Source organism: Nannospalax galili, unplaced genomic scaffold (assembly GCF_000622305.1).
Source record: "Nannospalax galili isolate Female #2095 unplaced genomic scaffold, S.galili_v1.0 scaffold1752, whole genome shotgun sequence".
Lineage (NCBI taxonomy): Eukaryota > Metazoa > Chordata > Mammalia > Rodentia > Spalacidae > Nannospalax > Nannospalax galili.
Window position 1 is genome coordinate 107,239 of NW_008331139.1, and position 27,176 is coordinate 134,414.

The 27,176-nt window shown below is 38.1% G+C and overlaps 1 protein-coding gene across 6 annotated transcripts in view; it reads right to left on the reverse strand.

Annotated features, from left to right (window-relative positions):
* Positions 1–13,201: 13,201 nt before the first annotated feature.
* The window catches only part of Cdk8 (cyclin dependent kinase 8), a 125,994-nt gene continuing 112,019 nt past the window's right edge, over positions 13,202–27,176 (reverse strand). For 2 of the 6 annotated variants that reach the window (XM_008822334.2, XM_029558333.1), the window contains 7 exons: positions 25,360–25,503; positions 22,950–23,019; positions 21,508–21,580; positions 18,756–18,853; positions 17,760–17,838; positions 17,502–17,660; positions 13,202–14,474 (listed from right to left, as the gene is read on the reverse strand). In XM_008822334.2, coding sequence (XP_008820556.1) covers positions 14,349–14,474; positions 17,502–17,660; positions 17,760–17,838; positions 18,756–18,853; positions 21,508–21,580; positions 22,950–23,019; positions 25,360–25,503 — 749 coding nt within the window. In that variant the 3' untranslated portion in view covers positions 13,202–14,348. The remainder of the gene's footprint in view (positions 14,475–17,501; positions 17,661–17,759; positions 17,839–18,755; positions 18,854–21,507; positions 21,581–22,949; positions 23,020–25,359; positions 25,504–27,176) is intronic. The other 4 variants (XM_008822342.3, XM_029558325.1, XM_017795495.2 and 1 more) reach the window with 4 other exon arrangements.

Genomic DNA, 27,176 nt, shown 5'->3' on the forward strand with positions numbered 1-27,176 from the left:
TTCAAATGGCATAACTCAGTTATCCAATAAAATAATAAACACTTATTGTGAATTTATTCATTAATACTAATTAATAATAATAATAACAATAAAGCATACCTGGGCTGGAGAGAGCTCAGCAGTTGAGAGTACGTACAGCTCTCACAGAGAACCTAACTTCGGTTCTCAGCACCTACAAGTGGCTAGAAGCTCCTTATAACGCCAGCTCCGTGGGCTCTGATGCCCTCTTCTAGCCTTCACGGAAACTGTTGGTAAAAAAAATGAAATACCTTGATGAATGCTGTAAGAACTCTGCATTTTGATAGAAAACTCTGTTTAAAATGTTGATTTAGATTTACTTGCTAAGCTTGCCTGTTCTGCCTGATTGTATCTACCACACATGGATGATTAACCTAGTTGAAATGCTAAGAATTGAAGTGCTGTAAACCTCCTTCCTGGACCCTGGACCCCAGACTCAGTTGATTTACAATGTGTCCTGTAGGCCTGTTTGCACATACCAGATAACCGATAAGGAACAAAAAGAGGGAAGTTGCACCAGGCTTACACCAGATCTACCCTTCCTGGAAAAGATGTTTAACCGAAACTATAGCTTTTAGAAGATGTTTGATCAAAGTGTCTGCTGAGGAATGCTTTTTGTGTAATGACTATGTGGGCCTATATAATCTGTACCTGAAACTGAATGGGGGTCGATCGTTCTGACCAGACTTGCATGTCTTGGGAAGCCGGTCGACCCCAGCTAGCTGGAAAGTAAAGACTCTGCTTGATTTTTACATCTCCAATCCCGTGTATTTGTTACCTGGAGGGGACCCATTGAGTCACGGACCCTAACAGAATGAAATGTCTTTCCTTCCTTTTCTGGTGCTGGGGATTAAACCAGGGTCAAAGCAGGGCTTTGTGCATGGTAGGCAGGTGCTCTACCACTGAGGTACATCCAGAATCCTTAGAATGTGAATGACTGTGTATAGCCTGGGTAAAATGTTCAGTGACAGCAACATACATAAAATGTCAAATAGTGATACATCCCAAAAACCTCAGTAGCATGAAGAGGAGGCTTAAAAAAAAAAAAAAAAAAAGCAAAATCGCCAATCCATTTGTGCTCACTTACTTTATAATTTTATATATTACTAACTTAAATATTCTAAGTAGATATTTAGGGAGCTGGAGCGATGCCTCAGAGGTTAAAGAGTACTTGCTGCTCTTTCAGAGGACCCAAGTTCAGTTCCCAGCACACACATGGTGACTAACAATTGTCCTTAACTCCAGTTCCAGGGAATCTGATGCCCACTTCTGGCCTCCGTGGGCACTGCACAACATGGGTGCACTTACAAACATGTAGGCAATACATTCATACTGTTAAGGTTCAGATAGCCCTGCCCCCTCACTGACAGGATCCTAGGACTTCTCATGCTCCTGAGAAAAGGGAACCTAGCTAATTAGCACCTTGGTCTTTGAAGTCAAGAGAAGCAGACTTTTCTCCACTGTTTGACCAACACAGCAGGCTTCCCCTTTGATCTCTAAAGAGGACAGGTTTTTACAGTCCTGCTCTCCCACTCCCCACCCCCAACTTAAAAAAAATACATCTTCCTGCCTTCTGTAGGAAGCAGAAGCCTCCCTTTTAAAAAGGCCCCAGCTCAAGACCTGGGCAGACATTTTCCCTGCCCGGAAGGGAATCTGTCCCATGTGTTCCTTTGCTAATAAGCCCTATTTTGATGGAGTTTTAGCTGTGCCTTGGTGCCTCATCATCCATTCGCTCATTCTCTGTCAACTTTTTACCTATCACATACATGTAAAAATAAATAAATCTTTTAAAAAGTAGACATTTAAATATTCTATCTCCACCCCTTAAAGGACACACCTACACAGAGTTCTTTTTAAAATTTTACATATGTACGTATGCATTTATTTTTCAAATCTGTTTTTAATATCTCTGGATACTTACGGAACATACTATATGTCAGATGGCCTTATGTTTGCATATATGTCCAGAAATGTTTGGACAAAAAATTGTTGCATAGTCATGAACACAGCATACATAAATATATTATCTTACCAGGATCAACTCAGGTATACTCCGTACTAAGACAGATTGAAGTTTTAGCCCTAATACACTGTCACAGGCATAATTCTCTCTCTAAGAGAGAATATTAGAATTTACAGTAGCGTACAAGTGGTAAAATATGTATCCTTGAAAAAGTTTTCATGGAGAACTTCAATTTTTTAATTGAATTTTTGTGCATTTTAAACATTTTAATCATATTTAGACACCCCCACACACACTCCTAACCACACTCCCCAGTCCCCTCCCCCAGATTACATGCATTCTGCCATATAGTTAAAGCCTGAGTCCAGTTTGTGTCCCAGATATCCCTTGGTGTCAGAATTTCAAGTTTTAGACACCTTTTTCCTTGCTGATGATTTTCTCCTTTATTCTTAGTTTTCTGAGATTTTTTTAAAAATTTAAATCATGATGGAGATTTGTCAAATGCCCTCTTTCATTGAGATGACCAAGTTCTCCCCCCCTTCATTCTATTAATTTGAGGTAACAACACTGACTTGTTTTCTTAAGTTGACCCACCCCACAGAGTACTTTTAGTCAATGTGCCATATCCTCTTCCTGTGTCAAACCTTTTCTTTTGTAATGTTTGCATTTAAAGTCTACTTTGTCTGATTAGTTCAGTTGCTCTTTGGTATCCAGAGGCTAGGATCCCTGGATACCAAAATCCATGGATGCTCAAGTTCCTTGCATGAAAGAGCATAGTGTCTGCATAGAACCTGTGCAGTCCTCCCATACACTTATTATTTTAAATACTAAATACAATGTAAACACTATGCATAGTTGTACAAGATGCCTGATGTCAAATCTGATGACCTGAACTCAGTCCCCAGGACTCACATAAAGGTAGAAGGACAGGACTCCTGAAAGTTGTGTTCTGACCTCCACATATACACTGTGGCATGCCCCCATTCCAATAAAAAGATAAAAATAATTTTCATTTGGGATTCTTTTGTAGAACTTTAAGTATTTCAACCCACTATTTTCTCAGCTTTCAAAGATTCTCATGAGAATCAGCTGCTAAACTTGATGATCTTTGTATAGGACAGTGACTTCTCTCCTGTCTTTGTCTTTCAACAGTTTGATTACAATGTATTTCTATGCAGATTTCAAGTTAACTCTGCTTGGAATTGAGCTTCAGTGTTTACACTCGCATCTCTTATCAAATTTAATAAGTTTTGAGCCAGTATGTTTTCAAAAGCAATTCTGCTCTTTCACTTCTCCTGGGATGCCCATAGTGCATACCTGTACACCATAGGCTCTGTTCACTTTTGTTCATTTTTTTTTTTTTTAATCCTGTTTCTCGACCCTTGAAAAATTTCGATGGTTCAGGAGTTAAGAGTACTGGCTGCTTTTGCAGAGGATCCAGGTTTGGTTCCCAGAACCTACATGACAGCTAACAACCAGCTGCAACTCCAGTTCTAGTGGAACCAACACCCTCTTCTGGCCTCCATGGGCACTGCAAAACACGGGTGCAAGTAAAACACTCATACACATAAAACTGCTCTTGCAGAGGAGACAGGTTCAATTCCCAGCACCCACATGGCGGCTATGAACCGTCCTTAACTCCAGTTCCAGGGGAATCCAAAGGCCTCTTCTGACCTCCGTGGCATTGCAAGATATGGGTGCACTCACATGCATGCAGGCAAAACACTCATACACATAAAATAAAAATAATATTTTTAAAAAGTTAAAAAAATTTCAATGGTGCTATCTTAAAGTTGATTCTTCCTTTTGCTTGCTTAAAACTATCTTTGAACCCTTCTAGTATATTTTTGTTATTGTATCTTTAATCCCCAGAATTTTTTATTCCTTATAATTCATATCTTTATTGATATTATATTCACACAATTTTCCTATTTTTTGAGACAGGGTCTCCCTGGATCCTCACATTAGCCTCAATGTCATAAAGATCTACCTGCCTCTTAGCCTCCCAACTGCTGAAGTTAAAGGTATGTGCCACCATACCTGGCTTTTCCTATTTTTTAAAAATGTTCTATTATTATTACTGTATGATGTATATGAGTGTGGATGTGCCACAGCACATGTGTAGAGGTCAGATGACAACTTTCAGGGGTTGGTTCTTTCTATTCTGTATTCCAGGAATCAAACTCATGTTATAAGGTCTACACAGCATGTACTTTTACCTGCTGAGACATCTCACTAGCCCTACTACCTCTCTACCTGTCTTTTTTTTTTTTTTTTTTTTTTTAAAGCTCTTTGAACATTCTTAAGGTGTTTAAGAGTCTTTGTCTAGTAAGGTTAACACTTGAGCCTCATGTACATTTTATGCCAATTTATTTAGGTGGTACATAATTTCCTGTTTCTTTGAATGTCTTGTCATTTTTGGTAAAAACCAGACATCTGAGTGTCATAATGTAAAAATTCTGAAAATTAGTGTCTTCTCTATACCCAGGATTTGCTGTCTTTTGATTGTTATAAGGTACCTACCTCTATGCCAGGAATCAACCTGATGTGGAAACTGTCATCTCAGATTGTTTTTGAGCCTGTGTCTTTTTCTGTGCATGCTTTATCAGTGTCAATAACAAAAACAAAAACACAAAACCAACCAACCAACGAACCAAAAGAAACCAAGCATGGGCTAGGTGCTGACACAACTGCATCCAATCTTTTTGCCTAGTACTCAGTGGTCCAAGTAATAAGCCTGAGTCAGAACACAGAACCTCAATACTTGAAAGGTCAGTACTACCCACTGTGGTGCAGCAAGCTGCCAGAAATGTTGACTGCCATTCCTCAGCTTACCACCACATTGATACCTGAAATCAACCACAATTTACCATATGGACTGTTCTCTTGGAGGGCGTTAAAACCCTCTGAAGTTTCAAAATAATCACTTTAGACTTTCTACCAGCACAATTGTTATACAGGTAAAGCAAGGGAAGCTTCTGGTTCTGCCATCTTCCCTGACATCAATCCCAGGCAAACTACTATAAGGAGTTGTAGCCTTAGAGTAAGAGGGACTATACTATCGCCCTTCCTATGAAAACACAAGGTACTTTTACCTTCTTTATTGATAGGGACTGTGTTTGCCACATCAAAATCCACATAGGAAGTGTTAGAGCTGTACTGAGTTTAGGAACCATAACACATCTGGCACAGCAACTAAAATCAGGCTATTACTTGCTTTAGTTGACATGAAGCTTCTTCTATTAGTCCAGCATCCACTCAGACCCTCTGACATTCATATCATAACTTGCATAGAGAATTGGCTGGCCAGAGCTTATCATTTTCATTTTCCTAAGTCTTCCAAAGCAGTTAATGAAAGCCAGCCAATTCTACAACCTTTTAAATATCACTGCTCTCATTCTACCCAAGTGTCCCAGATTCTACATAATGCAACCATTCATTTCCACACCCACCTTCTCCCTACTTAACATAAGGAGAGTCCTAGTAACTAGGATCCTATTTCCCATCAGCAATGAGTTCTTAATTACCAGTGCCTTTCATAGTCCCACTTAAATAAAAATTTTCTTAGCCTAGATTCTACCAGTTTCCCAAGTTTGAATGAAAGATGACATGAAGGTGATTCACTGATCAGTATTCATCAGTACATCGAGACAAACCAGGAGGAGAGGGAAACCAGGTCAAGGCTGTACAGTAATACAAGGGTGCCTAGCACCATGGATAACTGATATTTAGTTCTAAAGCTTCTTAAAACTTTCTACTTGCCATTTCTTCTCACCTGAAAAAATGACTCTGGATATGTAGGGATATAAAAGGTATGTAAATCAATTATTTATTGATAATAAATCACAGAGAAATTTACTTTAAAACAATTTGATATCTTTTTATTGTTTATTAAAAACAAATCTGGATACAAATGAGATGGATGTATTTATTTTTACATAAAGAATTACATGTTGGCTAAACATTTGACATTGCAAGACAGTATCTTCAGCATTTTTAGTTAATATCTTTATTTTATAACCATCAATGCTGAGAACACCACTGCATAAATATGTAGTAAAAGACAACAAATGCATGTTTAAAGTAATTTCAGAAATTGTTGGAAATTCTGTTCTAATCCTAAGTCAAAATTTACTGAAGTCCTAAATCAAGTTAGCAGCTAAACAGTGATTTTTAAAATCAAACATTCAAACACAATACAATTCAAAGATATACTAATTGAAATACATATTGAGACATGATAGAGGCAAACTCTTAAAAAGTTTTTGCTTTCTGTTATTAAATCATTATGTTTCTGTAAGAGCAGAAAACTTTGTATGTCCAGTAAAAACAGTGCAATTCATAACATACAGTAGTCTCAGATCTGAGCTGAGGTGTTTCAGTGTTTGTTGGTGCTGTGTGTGGAGTGACAGCACGTACAGTGCAAAGTGCATGTGCTATATGTTCAGAACCAAGGCTACGGAGCAGTCATGCAATAAACATAAGCGAGTGCTGCCAGGCACACCCTGCCCTCACTATACAGCTGATTTTGAATTAACTTTTGGTCATTATGCATTCGGAAACCTTTTCTGCTGTCAATTTTCTTATGACTCACACATTGTTACCCCCATATGGGGTTGTGGCCCCCAGTTTAAGAAGCTGGGCTCTCTACTATCAGGGCTTCTGAGAAGCCTTATGAAACTTATTTCCACACTGTCTTGCTCCGGGAATCAGAGGATGAAGCATCTCCCCATGGGCTTTTATCTTTTCATTCACTGATCAAAGGTAACTCAATGCCCTTAGCTTCCCATCAGATCCTGATTTTACATTCCTGAGTTCAGAGAGGATTCCTATGGACATTCTACACTGAAGCATTTAGCAAGTTCAATGGTGGGAAGGAACACATATGTGGTACAGGCCTAAGGAAAAGCACATGCCCGAAACTGGCCAAAGCGCAGGTAGAATTAGTGACTACAGCAGTGGCTGTAAGAAAGGACAGGTGTATTTGAAAGCTATGTGAAAGAAGAGTACAGTATACTTGGCACAGAACTATGACTTGATTATGATTTGTGCCCTAAAATTTATGTTGGAGATCTGGTCCCCAAAATAAGTGTTGAGGAGTGGTGGGTATGAGGTCACAGGCTCTGTCTTCATGAAGGAACTGGTGGTTTTGAACCTGGAATGCCCCTGGAATGCAAGAGGATATTCTTGCATAGGTGCTCTTGTACATACCTCCTCCTTCTCCTTTCTGCTGTGGGTTGAAGCTGATCTAGACTCCTGCCAGAAGTCAAACGGATACAGTCACCCAATCTTGCACTTCCCAGACTCCAGAACTCTGAACCAATATGAACCTCTTTTCTTTGTAAATTACCTAGTCTCACTCAGGTAATTCTGTTACAGCTATTGAAAAAAGATCTGAGACAAACAGTGAAACCCATTTTTGTGCCAATGAAGAAACGAGATTTGTAGAATTCTTGCACACTAATCAAGGTGGTTTTTACATCCATAAGCTGTTGAGTATGCTTTTAACAGATACTAAAAATTCAGATTGTAATGACAAATGAGAAGACATTCTTCTCAAACTACTTCATTTGAAAATAAGACAGCCCTCATTGGCTCCCAAGTTTACCAATTTTATCTCTGGCTACTGGTGCACATAGAAGACAAACTTTGTCTTCTATGGAGTGGTCTTTTTGCCCAAGTATGACCATCAAGGGTTACTACTTTCTGTGGGCATTTGAGGTCCAGGGTTCAGCTCTGAGCTAAATTCACATTTATGCAGGGCACAACCTCTCTGAAGATCATTTTCCTCATCTATAAAATGGAAAAAAATACTTTCATCATAATAGTGTTTGTGTGGAAAACTATGTGTACAATACGTGGCACAGTGCCTAGTCTGTGGTTCCTCTGGCCTCTAGCAGATAACCAGGTATGACATTTGAGTGGTGATTAGATAATGACTTTCAGTATTTTTTTGTGTGTGACTCTGAAAGCATTTGTCATTTTGGATTAATTACAGATGCCTAGAATGACTTGCTCAGGGCCTTACAGTCACTGGCAGGGCCAAACTCTGGGCCTGCTGTGATCTCAAGCCCCATACCAATCCCAACCTACCCTCCTGAGAAACCCTCTGGTCATACTGATTAGAGAAAGTTTCTTTCAGGAAGTGGCATTTACACAAATCTAAATGAGCAGAGAGCCAGAGAAAATCAGGGCAAGGGAATTCCAGAAAGAAAACACAGCAAACAAAAGCCAGGAGACAGGAATGTACTTGACATTTTCAAGGAATGTGTCTGACCTTAGACAGGAGGCCAAAGTAACTGTAATGGGGAAAGAGGAAACCAGGCTTCCAGGCAGTTAGGTAATGCTGACTTTATTCTCTGTGTTGAAAGGCCACCAGATGATTAAAAGCATGAGGTGACCATTCTTATTTTTGTTGCTGTCTTTTTTGTTCTGAGTCAGGGCCTTGCTACACAGTCCTGGCTAACCTGGAATTTTCTCTTTGGCAGGCTGGCCTTGAACTTGTGATGTCTCTGCAGTCTCTACCACACCCAGCTTTGTTCTCAATTGCTCTTCAAAGATCACTGGAGGATAAAATGGCAAGTGAAGAAGAGTTAGAAGGCTTAGAGCCACAGGTATAGAGATGTTGGTGGCCAGGGGAGGCTGACTATAAGTTCTTTTTTACTTGGCAGGTGTTGGGGGCAGCTGGTGAGAAGTTTCATAGCTGAGGTGTCCATTCTCTGGCTTCAACCACCTTGCCATCTGCACCTGAACGATTCATGTCTTGTGTTACTGGAATGGCCATGTCCCCAACCTGCTGACATATACTCTTAACTATGCCTTTTGTGCCTTTTCTTAAAGTACCCAAGTTATTCAGTGCAGAGTAGTAAGTATTTTGCCTTTCCCTCTAACTCATTTCTCACCCACACCCCTAGATCCAGTCTCTTCTGGCATATCAACTTCCATTCATTTCCACCATGACATTCAAGTCTATTTCTGCATCAGGATCATCATACTTGGGTTTCTCCTGTGAGCAAGTCTTGTGCTTACATATTATGTACTTCAAATGTTTCATATTTTTCCAGTCTCAAATATCACTTTGTTGGAATCTTCTGATGATCCTTCTTAAAACTAGCCTCCAAAGATATTCTTCTTGACTTCACCTTTCTTTCAGAATTTTGTATGATGTGGTTACCTTTATCCTGTTGCTTCACTTTTGGTCATTGGTCACATGTACATTCTATAGGAAATGCAGGCCAATGCACAGGGCAGTGCTTAGTATATTGTAGGTATACAGGATATGGAATACACAGCTTAAGTTCTAAGATTAAAGAACTTCCCTAAAATCTAAGTCATGGATGGTGTTTTGTTCTGAAATTTTAATTTCTGATAAGATGCTTCAAATAACAAACAGATCTCTTACCTTCACTTGATTTTCAGATACCATTTAGATTCTTATGAAATACCTACTCAATAGACCCTCTTTGTACTGATATGTGTGATATATATATATAATTCAAAAAACATTTTTGTCTTTTATGAGTACTTTGCCTGGATGTGCAATGTCCACAGAGACCAGGAGAGGGTGTCAGATCCCTTGGATTGTGTGGGTGATGAGAACCAAACCAGACCCCTGTAAAAGAGCGGCTGGTGTTCTTAACCGCTGAGCCATCTCTTTAGCCTTTGCATTTATCGTTTTACATTAACTCATAGCATTCCTTGGGTTTGAAATGTCCCAAAGTTTACAAGAGCCATATTTCTTTAGTTCAATGTTAAGTGAAATTGTTTCATGTTATTTTTTTCCAAAAAAGGGGGTGAGCAGAATAATTCCTGTTTCCTAAGGCTTATGAGAATCAGGAATTTAATTCTGAAACAAAAAATTTGGTTAAACATCATGATTTCCAAGATCTCAAATTGAAATCTTTTCATCTGAGGCAATAATACTAAATTTAGGTTCTATTTACAGTTGAAGATATTAGGAAAAAAGGCAATGTAAAATACAGAGATCGAAAAATAAACAGTAGCACCGACAAATGAGAAGCTGAGATGAAGCAGGAACATTACTAGATTACGAGTGTTTTGGAAATGGGTCATAACTACTTTCTATATTTGAACAAGTACTCTACAGTCAGTTGTTTCTGTTCTGAACATGTTTGTAGAAAGAATAAAATTTCCCCAGTTATGAATTTTTCTTTTGGACAGCTTCAGTTTGAAGTGCTATTTGACACCCAAAGCCAATTACAGAAATTACTTTCCTCATTCCCGGATCAAAATATCTGACAGAAACAACTCACAAGGAAGGATTTATCCTGGTTCATTGTTTAAGGGACACACTCTACCATGGCAGGGAAGGCACAATACGGAGAGTAGCAAGTGGCTGACGGAGCATTTTAGCAGCCAGGAAGCTGGGCGCTCAGGCCTCAAGTGAGGTCAACCTATGGCTGTCAATGCTAGCACTTCAGTGACCCACCTATTCCCTGAAGCCAATCCCCACATCCTAAAGGTTCCATAATCCCCCAGTACAGCTGTGGACCAAGTGTTGAAGCTCCTGAGACTGTTGGGGATATTTCACTCAAACATAATACCCTTTTTTAGTTGCTGGTACGACTGCCCACCTCATGTCTCTTCTTTAGGAGAGGAAAAACAACTAATGGGTGTACCCATTAGGACTATTAGGTGGTACGTGGAAAAGCAATGCAGGTACAGGGGAGAGAGAGTGCTGATGTACAGAGGCAGGGACAGGTGACCATTTGATACAAAATGGCAAGGGACAGCCTCTCTTTTAAAGACAAAATCTGAGCAGACCTGAAGAAAGGGTGAGAACGCCATACCCTCAGGTGGGGAGGGCACCTGAGGCAGACATAGATGGAACAGACAGTGTAAAAGTCACAGGAAGACATGCCTAGGAGCCCCAAAGAATAGCCAAGAGGAGTGAGGTTCAAGTATCAGAAGGCAGTCCACAAGAGGGGCCAGGTTGTGTGAGTACTTGTTGGGCACAGTAAGGACCCTACTTTTACTGACATGATGGAAGGTTGTGGGCAGAGGATTGAAATGATCTCAGCATCAAAAGGCTCATGCAGGCTGCTGTGCTGAAATTGCAGGAGGTGAGGGAAGAAACACACAGGTTACTAGAGTAACTCCCAATTATCCACATGGTCACAAAAGGAAATGATGAAACCCTTCAGTGTATTATGTTGTGAAGTTAGGCTGACCAGTAAGTATGGTATATTTAATGTAATTTCCATATATATATATATATATATATATATAATTTCCTTTTATATAAGGAGATTTAGAGAACATTTCATTCATGAGAATGTGAACCTAGGGTAGATTGCATAAGCCACAGTAAATAACATATTTACTAAAGAAACTGGTAGCTGGGTCAAATGTGGGTATTGTTTGCAGGCACACACACACACACGTGTGTGTGTGTGTGTGTACTTACTTGGAATAGGTTTATTGAGATGAAACCCTATCTTGGATCTAGAAGCATCTTTGTTCACCTACTATGTTTACTGCACCAAGCCACGGCATAGTCCTCTCTTCACGTTATTCCCACCCTGCTGCTCCATTATCTTGAGAAAGGATTATACTGAGAATAGCTAGCTTAGGAAAAGATCCAAACTTGAAATTCCTAACACAGATTGTACTGAATACTATTGTAAAGCTAAAGATCACAAACTGGGACCATATTTACCTTTTAAAGAGAGAGCAAACAGGATTTAGTTCTGAAATGGACGAAAGAGTATGTGAGAGGACATGCTGGTTTTGTCTGGCTCTCTAGAAGAGTGGGCACCCATACCGGGGCATGGTTAAGTCTGGAGGAGGCACGCAGGAACGAGGCTAGTCTAGGATAGGTACACTCAGTACAGACAAGTAGTACTAATGACTGAAGACAGGCAGCTCTGGGCTGGAAATTCCAGAATCACCAGCCTAAAAAAGTCATAACCCTAGATGACAGTACCTAGGTAAGATGGAGCAGGACCCCTGTCTCAGGAAGCTTCCGTTCTATGGGAAATAAACAGAAAGTTGGTAAATAGAAATTTTGCCAATCAATTGATAAATACTACACAGAGAATGCTGAAAGGTATGGCACATGGATGCCATCTATCACAGATACAATTACATAAAGGATGTTGAAGTTCAGGAAGACAGCAGGCTAGACATGTAAATCTGGCAGCTATTTTCATGTTTTAACATCACAAGACTGGACAGGATCATTCAGGGAGTGGGTGCTGACACAGAAATAAAGCAATGTCAGAATGCTTGAGCATGGAACTAGCTAAAACAGGTTTTGTTTTTAGAAATCCAACTAAGAAAGGGAGATGGGCTCTCAGTAGAGCAAGTCTCTGAGTCACTGAAGTGTTGCTACTGCTTGCTCAATCTTCTGACCGCCCTGCAGGTGAGTGGCCTTACAGCCGTCTTTGTTAACATATCTTTCAAACCGAGCAGCAGAGTTGGGGGGAACTTGTTAAAAGGGAATCATTCTTCCATGTTCCATTTTAATCCTACCGAATCAACTTCTGGAACTAGATCTTGAAGAGAGAAAATATACCAGATGACTCTTTTATCCATTGAGCTTGACAATCACTTATTAAAGGCAGAGAGAACACAAGAAGACAAAGAGAAAGGGACTTAAAAAGGCATGGGGAGAGGTGGACAGAACCCAAACCACAGAAGGCTCTAACTCAATTCTGGGCTCACAGAGAGCACCCAAGCAGCTGAGCGGACTAACAGAGACATACAGTGTCCCAGTGAGCTTGGGTGAGAAGACAGCAAATGCACATGGAATTCTGCTTCTAATAACCACTCTTGCTGTTACAGTCAGGCCTATCAAAATTGAGATTCCTCAGATCTTAAAATTGTTTTCCAGAGATTTCACAGGAATAGATTAAAATTTTGAGAAAAGATATGGTAATTTATAAAGCCCCGTGTCTCTTGTCCTGAAGGAGGAAACTTGGATAAGGGACTCAAATCATTTTGAGAATAACACAGAATAGAGATCTAAGATGGTTCATTATCCCTTTCAATGACAGCCGTGTCTGCTCTACATCTTATAGTACAAGTGGAGCAGAGGAGAGAATGCATCTAAGTCATCACTCCATTACAGAGGTAGAACACAAAGATACTACCAATGAAAACAACTGAAGATTTATTCTGAGGCCACTTGTTAAGGCACATTTTCAAATTAAAACAAAAAAGCCCTTTGTGAGTGTAAAAAATATAGCTGACTCCATGTTGACTTATGAAAAATAAATTTATTACATAACACCTTGTTTTTAACAATGTTCAATTTTTTTATTCAGAATACTTGTGTCATTCATGTAAAATAGTTTGATACAGTACATTGTATGTTATAGCTTTTTTTTTTCCCCTCAAAAATTCTAAGGCTCTCCTTCTCCTTTGCTGAAGGGCACCCTAAAAAATGTGCGAATGAGTTTTAAAAAAGAAGGTTAACTGAACAAAATCTTAATAGCACTACACTAACCAGCTTTAAAATCAGGACAGAAATCTGAATTGGATGCCACGCCTTGTTAAGGAGGTTACCGTTCATGCTTTTGTCATCGTAAAGCGTGCTCACAAACCAGCAACACCAACAGGAGAGATAAAACACTGTCTATGACAATCATTTCAGTTTGTTTGCTGAACCAAACAGGTTTATATCAATGACAACATATTTAATCACTATCAAATAGCAGCTTTAATACCAGTCAAGTCATAGATTGAAAATAAAAACAAACGTCTAGGTTGGAAATTAATCTTTGGGAGTTTTGAAGCCTTTCAGTAGAAACTGTGGTTCTTTTGTACTTTCCAAAAAAAAAAAAAAAAAATCCAAGCAATATTCTTGGTCATAAAACACTGATTAATGTAGAAAATGAGTCATCCCACTGATAAGACACTAAAAAGATGTACCAAAATAATCTTTAAATCTTGGTTATTTTGTTGAGTTAACATAAACTTGTGTGTTTCAAGTACCAGTTAAATTTTGTGTCTGTATGTACTATTGGTCATATAATGTTGTTACAATGAAAGAAGTTACCACATATAAGGACAAATGCTCGCCCCTAGCACATTTCACAGCTTCAACTGCTACAGACTGTCACTGAAAAATATGCATTGGTCAGTCTGAACCATATCAAGTAAACTATGGAAGTAGCAAACCCACAACACAACTGTGCTAGCACTTTCAAGTCTAATTTCCATAATTAGGTACAACTTGGAAGCTACTACCCCAAACTGTGGCAACTGGTGGAACTTGGCTACTGGACATTTTGAAGATGTGGTTGTATAGTACATTCTCATGGCCCACACCAGGTTCCCGCAGAGAGCTGCACAGTCAGCCCTGCAGCATTAGCAACAGTGCATTGACAGATTCCAACACAGCTCAGTACCGATGTGTCTGATGTGAGTACTGTGGAGGCTGCTGGGAGGTAGCTGAGTATCCCATGCTGCTCTGGGGCTGTGATGTGCTTGGTCCAGGGTTGGGGTAAGCAGCGTGTGGATTGGAACGCTGGAAAGAAGACGAGGGAGAAATGTGACTCAGAAGCTTCTAGAAGCAGCTAGGCCCCAGCCCAGCATGGCTGGGAGGGAACTGAAGTGTTCTTTCAAGGAAATAAAGATGTCAAAATTTCTTCTTTAGAACTGAAATAATAAAGCCAAATATACAACAAAACCCCTACAACTGGCCCACATAAAAGCCCCACATCTTTTAACACTAGCTTTTCTTTAGTAGGGCATAAACATTAATTTATGTGCTCAGTAGATAAAGCACTTGCCACACAAGTTTGAGGACCTCAGCTTGGATCCCAGAACCCACATAAAATTTGGGTAGGCAAAGCAGTCATTTGTAATCCCAGTACTTGGTAGGCAGAGAGGAGGGATCCCTGGGACAAGCTGGCTAGCTAGACTAGCTGGAATCAGCAAGCTCTAGATTCAGCAAGAAGCCCTGCCTCAATAAATAATCAGTCAATCAAGGAATAAATAAATTAATAAAGAAAGGCCTCCACACCCACGCCCCCAATTTACAAACCCATTTCTTCAATAGAATCTCTCCCCAATATTTACATATAACTAAATAATAAAAATGGGGCTGAGGAGATGGCTCAGTGGGTAAAGCACCTGCCAAAATAGCAAGGACCCAAGTTTGGATCCCTAGCACCCACTGAAATGAAACCTAGGGAGCTGGGCACAGGTGAATTCCTGAAGCCCACTGGCCAGTGAGCCTAGCTCAATTGATGAGCAGCAGGCTCAGTATTCGAGAAAGGCATCCAAATTCAACCTCTGGCCTCCGTATACACATGCATACAAGCACAATTACATGCACAAATTCCCCACAGGAACATACGCACATACATATATACACACATAAAGGATAAAAATGACAGACAAGAGTCATTACCAAAGAATCAATTTCTTCAACAGCAAAACACTTTATGTCCTTTAAGTTAATGAACTATATTTCCTTCTTCATGTTTATATAGTAAAGTAAAATATAATCATTGATAAGTAAGATCAATGAGATTCTCAATTCTAAAAATGGCACATAGGGCTAAAGGGCAGTGACACGGAGTGCTCTCACTTTGATGTTATTACTTCCTTTCTTCTGCCCCTTTCTCATGCTATTAGCTCCCAAGACAAACACTGTAACAAATTAACCATAGTCTGTTACATCTCTTTCACTGTCTATTTACTAAGCTGTAGGATTCCAAATTCTCTCAATATTAGCAAAAACACTTTAAAAATAGTAGACATGAAAGTGTAGTCATAAAAACGATTTTGAAATCAACCTCCAAAACAAACAACAGCATGAACATGAACAAAGCAGTATGGCATCATTTTCTAGGCTTTAGAAGCTAAGTGCTGCTATGCTTTGCTTTGCAGACACTTTCTTTTTCAGTCTGCAAATGCCCTCTCAAGCCAAGAGCACTCTTGGCAACCAGCATTCTTCCCTTTCTGTATGGGATGGAGAGAAAATGGTCCTGGAATAAGCACCATCTCCCACAGATACCGGTCCTTGTTTAGCTAATGGGAAGTTACAGCTTAGGCAGACAAGGGTGTCCACAGGAGACAAGTCAATCCTCTCCTTAAACTCAGGAAGAAATAACACCTGATTCTCCAAGTGCAACAGCAACAGATACTGAACCTAACCAGTTTAGTAAGAGCTCTGTTTCTCGTTTCGTAGGTCAATAACTGATAGGTCAAGTTTTCAGGACTTCCTATACTAAAATCCAGTTTAGTTGGGAACATGACAAGACTAAGGAGAAGAAAAGAGAAGGCAGCACACCAAGTTCAAATCAAGTCCTTCCACAAAAGGAACTGTTACGGCCACCTTAGTATCCACAAAACTGCCAGGGTGTAGCTTCTGTGATCAGATCCAAGTTTGAATCTTGGATTTACCACTACTCACTGGAAAGAAGGTAGCTCACTAGGTAACCGCAGAAATTACTTAACCCCTGTGAGCCTCGATTTCCTGAAATGACAAGTATGTTGCTCAGATTTATACTCATCAAAGGAAACCATGTATGCTTCATTTGTAGTGGAACATCCAGGCAGGTATTCAAAGAGCTGGTGTAACTACCACCATGTAATAGGCACAGTGATACTATGAATGACACTTAGAATTCTAGTGACGATAATGACAAAATAAGCAAACTGGCATCATCTATTAAGTGCTGTTATCAGGCTTTAAGTGTTGTGCCTCAGTCTCTGCCAGTCCAGTTAAGTCTCATGACAACCTCACATATCATCAGTGAGGATATTAAAGTGAGGATATTGATTAAAGACCACTTTTGTTTTCCTTACCTACCACATTTAAAACAAGGAGAACTTTTATGTCTCTTACTCAGGGTTAAACAGAAGTTAAGTGTTGACGCTGGGATGTAAAAGCCTGTGCTCTTAATCACTAATTTTGTATTGTTTAGAAAGAACAGCAACCATTCATCAAGTTCATACAACTAGCTAAATGCTAAGAGACTAAACTATTTTACTAATCTCATTTTACAAATGAAAAAACTAAAGTCAAGAGATGTTCTTTTTTTGCTTGCATGCGTGCGTGCTGCGTGTCCCTGTGTGTAGAAGCCAGAGGTTGATGTTGGGTACCTTCCTCAATCACTCTCTACTGTATATATTGAGGCAAGGTCTCTCACTTGAACCCAGACCTCACTGACTTGGCTAGTCTAATTAGCCAGCTTGCTCTAGGATCCTGTCTCTGACTTTAGAGAGGTGGGCCACTATACCCACCCAGAGGCTGTAGAAGAGCTAAGGGATCTGAATGGTTACATGGGAAGTACTTTACTTGCTGAGTCCTCCTAGCCCCAGATGTTCTCTAACTTGCATCAGGTCACAGTTATGGAATGGCCTAATTTGAACTTACCACCCCAAGTCTGTTCAGAAGTCTGACCCCTTTCTATACCATGAATAGCATTTTCCCACACCTGTAACATTCCATGCCAAAGTATTTCTGAATTATATCACTCTTTCCGACAGTTCCTTTATAAACATGCAAATAGCAAGTTGATACAAAACAAATTTGAAATACCTGATAGTCTGAGGTCATGATTAGTCCACCTGAGGTAGTGGTAGGAGGAACAACTCTCACTTTTTTCAATGGGGGTCCCTGTGTGTGGCTGCTGTCTTGGTTCCCTGGATGACCAGTTCCATTAGTGTGGTTATTGCCCTGCTGCTGCTGCTGGTTCTTCTCAATTGGTTAAAAAGAAAAACAAGGTTCAACTCAGAAGGAGAACAAAATACAGCCAAACCCACAAGCAGAATACTGCCGACTATGTTTAATACTTACTTTGTCTCCTTTGTCATCAGGTTCTTCTTCTGTTAAAAATTCTCGCTTGGGATAAGGGATTTGACAACCGGCAAAAACGCTATTAACAAGGAGAAGAAAAAAAAGAAAAGAAAACTGACTTCTAAAATCCTAGTTAATATCTCAAAGACACACTTTGTTTCCATTTGTCTCCCTGTAGCCTCAGCTGGGCTGGAACTCTCTATGTAGACCAGCTGGCCTTGAACTCATACAAATCCACCCACCTCTGCCTCCCAAATGCTGGGATTAAAGGTGTGCACCCTCCCACAGTTTTGTTTCAATATTTACAGATCTAAGTGCCATTCATGCAAGTATGATGGAATGAATCTCCTAACCAATGACATTACAGCAGGCCATATGGGTAACCCTGGATAACAATAGCTGATAATCACCTGAGGTGACAAAGCTCTTCTGTCTCAGCATTACTCTCTTATTACTACAACCAAAATACCATCATGTTTAAACAAAGTGTTTGTTTTTTTTTTTTATTTTGTTTTTTGTTCTTTTTGAGACAGGGCCTCCCTGTAGCCCCAGCTGTCCTGGAACTCACTATGTAGACCAGGCTGGCCTTGAACTCACAGAGATCCACCTGCCTCTGCCTCCCAAGTGCTGGGATTAAAGGCGTGCACCACTTATCTTCCCTTCCACATTTAAAACAAAAGATGGTAAAGAGATAAAAATCATTTGAGAATGATAATTTTGGAACCCAAGAACTATTAACTGCAGACAGGAGTGAAGGAGCTAATGCAGAGACTCAACTTATCACTGAATGGATGGATTATTGCTGAAATAAAAGCAATTGGCATTTCACAGAGCAAGAACTGAACAGTAATGCCTCAACCACAAAGATCCTAAACAGCATTTATCAGCAAAGCTCGGTTTCTTTAGGTCTCTATCTAAGAGGAATGGTAATTCAGAGTGACAACTAAGAGAAACAATCCTTCAAAATGGCATCATGCTAACAAGGGCATCACTTACTCTGATGTAGGAAGTGGATCTTCTAAGAAATAGGGATCCTGCATAGCCTGTTCTGAGGTAATTCGCTTTATTGGGTCCATAGTAAGTAACTTCTGAAGCTGAAACCATAAGTCATAAAAACATTAGTGTGTTACTTCTTATAGTTACATGTTAGTACATACGGGGGGGTAGTTTTTTTTTTTAATGAATAACATTATAATGTCAATGGCACTTATTCACTCAAATTAACAATGACAAAACCCTAGTTATTAATACAGTAATTCATATTACAGTAATTTCAGTATTATCTCATGATTTCCATATAAACAGTAATTTCACTTATATCACCTGACTATAAACCAATGATACTTCTCCCTTCATTACAAAACTGCTTTATTCAATTTAGAATGACTAAACTTGTGTTTTCTTTTATGAGGAAAACGTGTAATACAAACAACATACTAGCCATAATCAGATTTGTATCCAAATTAAGTATAACTGATTTAAAAATTTAAAAATGTAGCTAGCGGCTACCCTACTGGACAGTGCAGATCATTACATAAAGTGTTTCTGGTACTATCCTAGTCTAAATAAATAATGGTGATACACAACTTGTAAAGCAAAAGGTCTTTAGACTGCTTGGTTCAAACCTTGACTCATTATTTATTAGCTGAGTGAGAGTAGGCAAGTTATTTTACCTCTTTGTACTATATTTGTCAAAATAGGGAATAAAAAGAGTACCTATTACTGTAAATTTTCAGTATCACATGAATATACAGTAAGTAATTATAATGGTACCTTACAAAGAAAGTACTGTAAGTGTATTATACTTATTCTTGCTGTGTACAGAAATGTAACACTAAGATGAAAAGTAACGCTTTTGAGTTAAATACAGTGAACTGAAGGCTCTGTGAGTATCAGTGTTTGATTCTAACATGTGACATAAGAGATTACCTAAGTTGCAGTCTCCTGGTTTATACCCTTTGATCTAATGCAGTGTTTTCAGCCTTAGTGTGCAGGACAATCACTAGAACCATTTCTTTAATCAGGTAGCTGGGTCCTGCTCCCTGGGCTTTTGACCAATAAATAGATTTTAGTATGAATTTAAGGACCTGCATTTCCAACAAGTTCCTAGCTGATGTCTGTGCTGCTGGATTGGGATCAGTTTGAAAAACAATGAACTAAGAGATACATTGATGACATTAGTGGGAGATGACTCATTTTAAAGGATAAAAGGCCATAAAATATTTTAAGATGCCAGGATAGTGACACTCGGTTCAATTTTAATGCTCTGTTATTTCAATGAAGTGCTTTTAGATTTGAAGGAAAAATCTTAGATTTGCATTTAAAATATCAACACTTTTAGTAGAATTAGAGCTTTTAGAGATTATCTATGATTAGCAATAATTTAAGATAGGTGATCCAAGTAAAAACAGTCAGTACTGAGGTCTAGCTTAGAGGTAAAGCACACACACAATGTGCACGAGGTCCTTGGAGTAAACCTCAGTACTATAACAAACATATGAAAACAAACAGCAATACACAAGCTACAAGGAAGGCAGGCCTCTCTCTCCAGTTTCAATGGTCTCTATCTAAGGGCTACCTCAGACTGTAAGGACTGGTATGGAACTGGGAGTGGGGGGAGGGGGGGATGAGCAATCCCTCTAATTCATGGCTTTTAGTCTACCAATATTTTGTTAGAATCAATAAGTCCATAATCTCGAAGAATCCAACTTAATCTTCCAATTTGTGTCCTGTTATAAGTACATTAGAATAAACCATTATTATACATTATACACTGTGTGGTAGCATGGCAGATTAAGCACTGCTTTGTAAACTGCTGATACGACATGAAATACTGATATGACAGCAAGAGGAAGACACAGAAGCAGAAATAGTAGAGAGAGAGGAAATAAGCAGAAACAGTATCAGAAATCAATGCTTGCTAAGTGACTTAGCTAAAAAAGGAAAGGTTAACGCTTCAAAGTCAAAGAATTCCTATTTAGGTACACATTGGAAAAAAATTTAAAAGACATTTAAGTCAAGCAAAATATATGCTTCCCCAAAACTCCTTTTATATGTTATAAACCTTTGCAAAAACACAAAAACTGAAAAACTTTTAAAATTATTACACTGTACCAATGGACATTTTATTATAAAGTTAGCAGTAATGGAATATAATCTCATAAATTACCTTGCTGGTACACTGGTTCATTTAGAGTCTAGTTTAAATATACCATCTCTTAGTCTTCCAGAAAAAGGAAATAATGCTGTCATTGAAGGGCTTTTAACATTCAAGTTTATAAGAAGTAAGTTGGAGTTAAAAAATTTGCAAGCCGCCTTAACATAAAGCTGGAAACATTGTCCGCAGTGACTGGCTTGCATGTACAAGGTCCTAGGTGTGATTCTCAGAAATACAAAGAAAAAGAAATAAAAAACAGGAAAAGCTAAAATACAGAATCATCTATAGAAGTTATTTCTGGATGGTAGGATTGCTTTCTCATGGTCCTTTTTTGAAATTTTCTGTAATTTTATGGTATCTGATGAAAACCAGAAAATGTATTCTAAAAAAAAAATGGTGGATGAAACCATGACAAGAGTTTGGATTGGAAAAGCACATACTTTAATACTTTTATTGATATACACTAACAAGTCCAGGGCATTTGCCATTCCTGAAATTGCAAAATAATCATGTAAACAGCCCAACAAAGCTGTAGTTTGGGCTAGTGAATTAGGAAAATGCATTTCATTAGTGCTGATATCTAAGGCTTACCAAGTGGAATGCTTTACTATCTGGTTTAACTTTATGTTTTTCCATATACTTGATAAGGCTGCAGTTGGTATACCTGAAAGAGAAATACTATGAAACATCTGTATTAGATTTGAGGTGAATTTTACATTGGCTAATGTTTATCCTCTATCAAGTATGTATCAAAGATGTTAAGATCAACATAAAAGAGTACATTAAGGAGGCTTTATACTTTGTTCAATATCTATACTTGTCGCTTTTGGCTTTTTTTTTTCAGAGAGAGTCTCCAGAGGCTCAAGTTGGCCTCCAACTCTATGCAGCATGACCTTGAATGTATGATCCTCCTGTCTCCATTTCCTGAGTTCTGGGATTATAGGCATGCACCACCATGCCTAGCTATAATAATGACTTGTTAAAAAAATTTTTTAAAATATTTTATTATTTTCGTTTTTATGTGTATGAGTGTATTGCCTGCATGTATGTTAAGTACATCTGTGTCATGCAATGCCCATGGAGGTCAGAAGAGGGCATCAGATCCCCTGGAACTGGAGTTACCGACAATTGTCAGCCACTATGTGGGTGCTGGGAATCGAACCCAGGTCCTCTGCAAGAGCAGCCAGTGCTCTTAAACACTAAGCCATCTCTCCAGCCCCCATGACTTATTAAAAAAAAATTTTTTTTTTGAGATCAGGCCTCACTTATCCCAGGCCAGCCTCAAACACACTATGCAGCTGAGTGTGACCCTGAATATTTGCTTCGACTGTCGGTATTACAGGAATGTGCCACCAAGCCCAGTTTGTACAGTCGTGTGGAATCAAACTCAAGGCTTTACACATATGAAGCACATTCTACCAACTGAGTCACATCCCCAGACACTAGTCACTTTTCAGTAAGTGATTAAAGACAGTGAAGTGATTAGATTCAAGACAATTTCATAAACATATCCTGAATAGTTTTTTCTCTCCACATGAGTTATATCTTAATTATTTGAAATAACATCTGGGTCAAAAGTTTAACTCCATTTTACCAATAAGTTTAAAACGTTGTATGTTTTAAGAACTGGACACTCCCAATCCCTGGCCTTGTATTCTGAATAAGACACTCATTTTTCTCTTATTAAGACTTGTTTAGAAGTATTATGCAATTTAAATGGGAAGGCAAGTGGCTATTAGCAAGATTTGTTTATTTGTATTTCTTTAACTGTGACACTTCCCATTAATTTCTACCTTCCAGAGAGTAATAGAGAAAGAAATGAACCATCCCCCCCATATCCAAATCAGCTGCTGAATCATGTTTTCTACATCACTTTATTATCTTGAGAAATGAGAACTGACATCATAAAAAATATTTATCAGAGTAGATAAAACTAGTTAAGATGAGTATTGTAATATGTTGAATATTCAATTAATTATGAGTATTCTGGAAAAGTTAAAATCAACAAAGAATGCATTTTCTTTCCAACTTACGTATTTCTTCTGAAATCTTTCATTAATGTTGAATGTTCGGGCATCTTTTTTATATCTTCCCAATCTTTATCTGTGAAATACATTGATAAATTTTTATGTTGCCTAGGTTCCTAGTCTCAAAAATTTTAACAAAAGTTACTTCCATTTCATTAGACTTCCTTACTTCTAAACCTTTATGAAAGCTGGGATTTGAAATGAATGCTCAGTTACTGTAGCCCCTAGAAATGCAGAGATAATTTGTGGTTCCTTCATAGCTCTAGTTATCTAGACTTATTTTCTTAGTTTTTAAACCACCTATACTTTTTGTGTTAATATAAGCTGCCAGAATTTTATCACCAAAGGGAATAAAGTACAAATAAATATTTCTATGTCTACTATTAAACAGTCCTATTTCTATTATTAAGATCATTTTTTTTCCTTTGTTCACCAAATTTCTTGGTTAAATCAGCAAGCAGTATCTTCAATGAAGAATCTGAAATCCTTCCTCTGAATGGCGTTACAACACTTATCTATGATATGGCCCTTCTTTCACTTTATTAAGCATTCTTTTTTACATTATCAAGGAAAATGTTGGGATATAATACATATGTTAGTAAGTCAACTGGTACCTTGGCTACTCCAGTACTATTATTCAATACAATGTGAGCTACAAAGAAAAGACAAATACAACCTGTTCCAGTTATTTGGGGCGGGTGGGTGGGGGATTAGAAGTGGTCCAACAACATATGCCAGCTAATCTGCCTTCTCAATATCTGTCAGTGGGCTGTTACTGAGAGTCTACTAGGTGCACAGCATTGTACCAGGTAGCTAAAAATATCTGCTACCTATCTTCACAGATATCACCCAGAATAAACTAAATAGATACTTAAACTCTTAAATAGAATAGTCTCATTAATTATTTACTTGCTTCAATTTCTCTACTTTGCCAATTTCTCAAGCTAGAAATCTTGAGGTAATCATTTAGCTTTCCCTCAATTATATACTTTTTATGAAAAACTGTGTATCTGTCCTTTATTTTCCATCCTTACTATCTCTTCATGGCTACAATATTGTTGTAGTATGTGGCTGGGTTCCTGTCTTCAGTTAATCCTCTTTGATTTTTTTATACCACTGCCATACTAAACTTTCTGAAGCAGAACACAAATCTTGCCTCTAGTATTCGAGCACTTGTTATGGATGCTCACTCTTTAGCATTATCAGATCTAAACTCTGCTGCTTGCTTTTCAAGGCTTCTTATAAATTGAGCCACCTGAACTGTTGAATCTATGCCAAGAATCATCCCTGATAGTGGGTGGCCCTTATCACCTCCAATCCCCTGCCATGTCTCCTTCCTTGTGGGGCCTCAAAAATAGTGGATAAACTCAGAATCGGGAAGACAAAAACATCGTCCTCTTCACCTACTCAAACTATGCCTAATTTAAACATTCAACTTATAGTAGTACAGTATACAGTCTTTAGAGGGCAAGAATAAATGTTTGTCTTGTCAATATATTTTATTTAAGACATTAAATGGCAAATAGTAGTTACCCAATAAAGACGTAGTGAATATGTGAAATTATCATCACAACAAAGTGGTTCTCCCCAAACTTCTGACCAGTTTTGGAGAAAAGTTAGTCTGTGTAGTTTTTTGCATTTACTGATAATAAGCAAATGTATAATGAAAATTTCCAGATATATCTATATCTTTCTTAAACCATAGTGACCTAAGAAAGAATTCCAGTAAGACATCAAGTACTTGACTAGCCAACACTATGTGGGTGCTTCACAAACAGTTTCATTATTCTGAGTCTCTGGACAGTTTTTGGTGGCTGGTGGAGCACCACTACGGGGTATAACAGAGTCTGGGGTGTAGCAGGAGTGAGCCTGCATCTTTCTTCCTGTAAAACCCATGTCTGTGACTTTCAGTCACATCCTAGTTATTTTAGCGGAATGTTAAGTAGGTGTTCTTCCTGACAGGGCTTATGCAAAAGTGGTATTATTCAATATAATGTGATCTTGTACAGCACCCTACATAAAAACGATGCTCAAAATCTTATTCAAATGGCAGCATTAAATGTGCTGCTGGAAAAAATTTCTGATTTTAGTTTATACTGGCAAGAACAAAAGGTATCATATTAATTTGGTATTATAAATATGGCATCATTTCAGATATCAAACAACAAAACAAAACAAAACAAAAAAAAGCAAAAAAGAAAGAAACTTAAAAAACACTCCTTGAATTCAAGAAACTCATTTATGCTAATATTTTGATTCTATAAATTTTGCTATTTCTGTGAATCTGGTAAGTGAAAGTCATGAAAATCTATGAATCAAGTAATACTAGCTTTCATAAGCCAAAAATACACACCTTTCCAATGAAGATACCAAACAACAGTGATTTAAAAACAAAAAACAAAAACATAACGTGTACCTGCAGGAAATCCCATTACATTGAATATTCTGTCCAGCTGGTCATGGTGATAAGGATTACTAGTTTTGATGTCCTCTTGTCGACAGTGAAATATTGGTTCTGACGTTAGTAGTTCTGCAAATATACACCCTATAGCCCAAATATCTTTAAAAGAAAAAGAAAAGAAAAACAAAACAGAAAAGAGAAAATAAAAAGGAAAAAGGAAAGGAAAAAAGAAAAAGGAGGGAAATAAAGTGCTTCTTTCCAAAAGAAAATGCATTTTTATCTTAATGGGGAGTGGTTGTTTCCCTTTGCTTCCCTAATATGTAATATTAATTCCTAAGCAAGTATATAATCACTAAATACCACAGAACACTTGGCAAATATATATTCCCAGCCCACCCACCCAAGCTTTTCATTCCTATTATTCCTCTATTCCACCTGGTGACTTCATATAAACCTAATAAAGTTTATTAACTGGAATGTTGATAAGTTTTAAATGCTTCAAACATTACCGTACCTACACAAGTCTGTATATGGAACATGGGAACCACAAACAAATTTAAAACAAAAATAAATGAAAATCCAAATAACCTCTGAAATTGGGCACTCTTTAGAAATAAGCAACACAAAATTTCATGATAAAATAATCTTATTTACCTGCTAATTTACAATGTCTGCTAATTAGCCTCTCATGTTAATGCTAAAAAGCCAAGCGTTATTCCAACAAGAAAGGCAAGGCCTGACTACAAACACTGAATGGCTTCTCCACTTTCTTTGTGCTCTGGACTGTCACCACTTGTGCAAACTTAGTTTTTAGCAAGTAGGACGGGAAAATAGGAAATAAAAGAAATCCATCTTCGAAGTAAGTGTAAATGCTATATATTAGTAAAGAACTACTTACAGCAGACAAATATATTTTTTGTCTGTTGCAAAGTTCTTGCATTTACAAGACAGGTCTTCTTTCATCCATATCAAGTTTGTGCTCAACAGAACTATAAATAGAGGTAAGATCTATATGCCGATTTGGAGCATGAAACTGACGATGTTCAACTTCTACTCTTAACAAATTCCTCAGTTGACAATGCTATTTTCCTTATACTCAGTACAAGGTTGCGCACATAGCAGACACTCAATAAGTCATTTCTGACTGATCTAAACCAAACCTGGAGGGACACATATTAAAAAACCACCATTATATTGAAGCTGATTACTCAGGTATGTTAAGAACTATTGCTTAAGGAGGAAATGAGAAAAAGTACTAATTATGAGAATTTCCAGTTCAAAACTGGAATATAGACATTTATTATAATTGTCATATGTATATATTTTCAAACATAATTCTCATTGTATGATATTATATAAAATCTTTTACATTCTAGAGTTAACAAGTTACTCCATTTACAATCTGACTACAAGAAAGTGATTTCTAACGACAGTTTTTCATATCAGGAACCACGCTGACCAGTGAAGTATCATTAAAAAACAGATCAAGCTATTTTGTTTTAGCATCAGAGGGTAAACAGAAATAAGTAATTTTGTGGGTTTTTTTTTTTTATATAGCTACCCTATACAAATACAAATCTAATTTCTGATCATCTTAATCACTGAAAAGATAGGCAAGTTAATTAGGATTAAAAAAAGGATGATGGATCATTTTCGAATTTAAAACACCATTAAAAAAATACATGAAGCTGGGCATGGTGGTGCACGCCTTTAATCCCATCACTTGGGAGGCAGAGATAGGCGGATATCTGTGAGTTCAAGACCAGCCTGGTCTACACAGTGATCCAGGACAGCTGGGGCTACAGGGAGACCCTGTCTCAAAAAGACCAAAA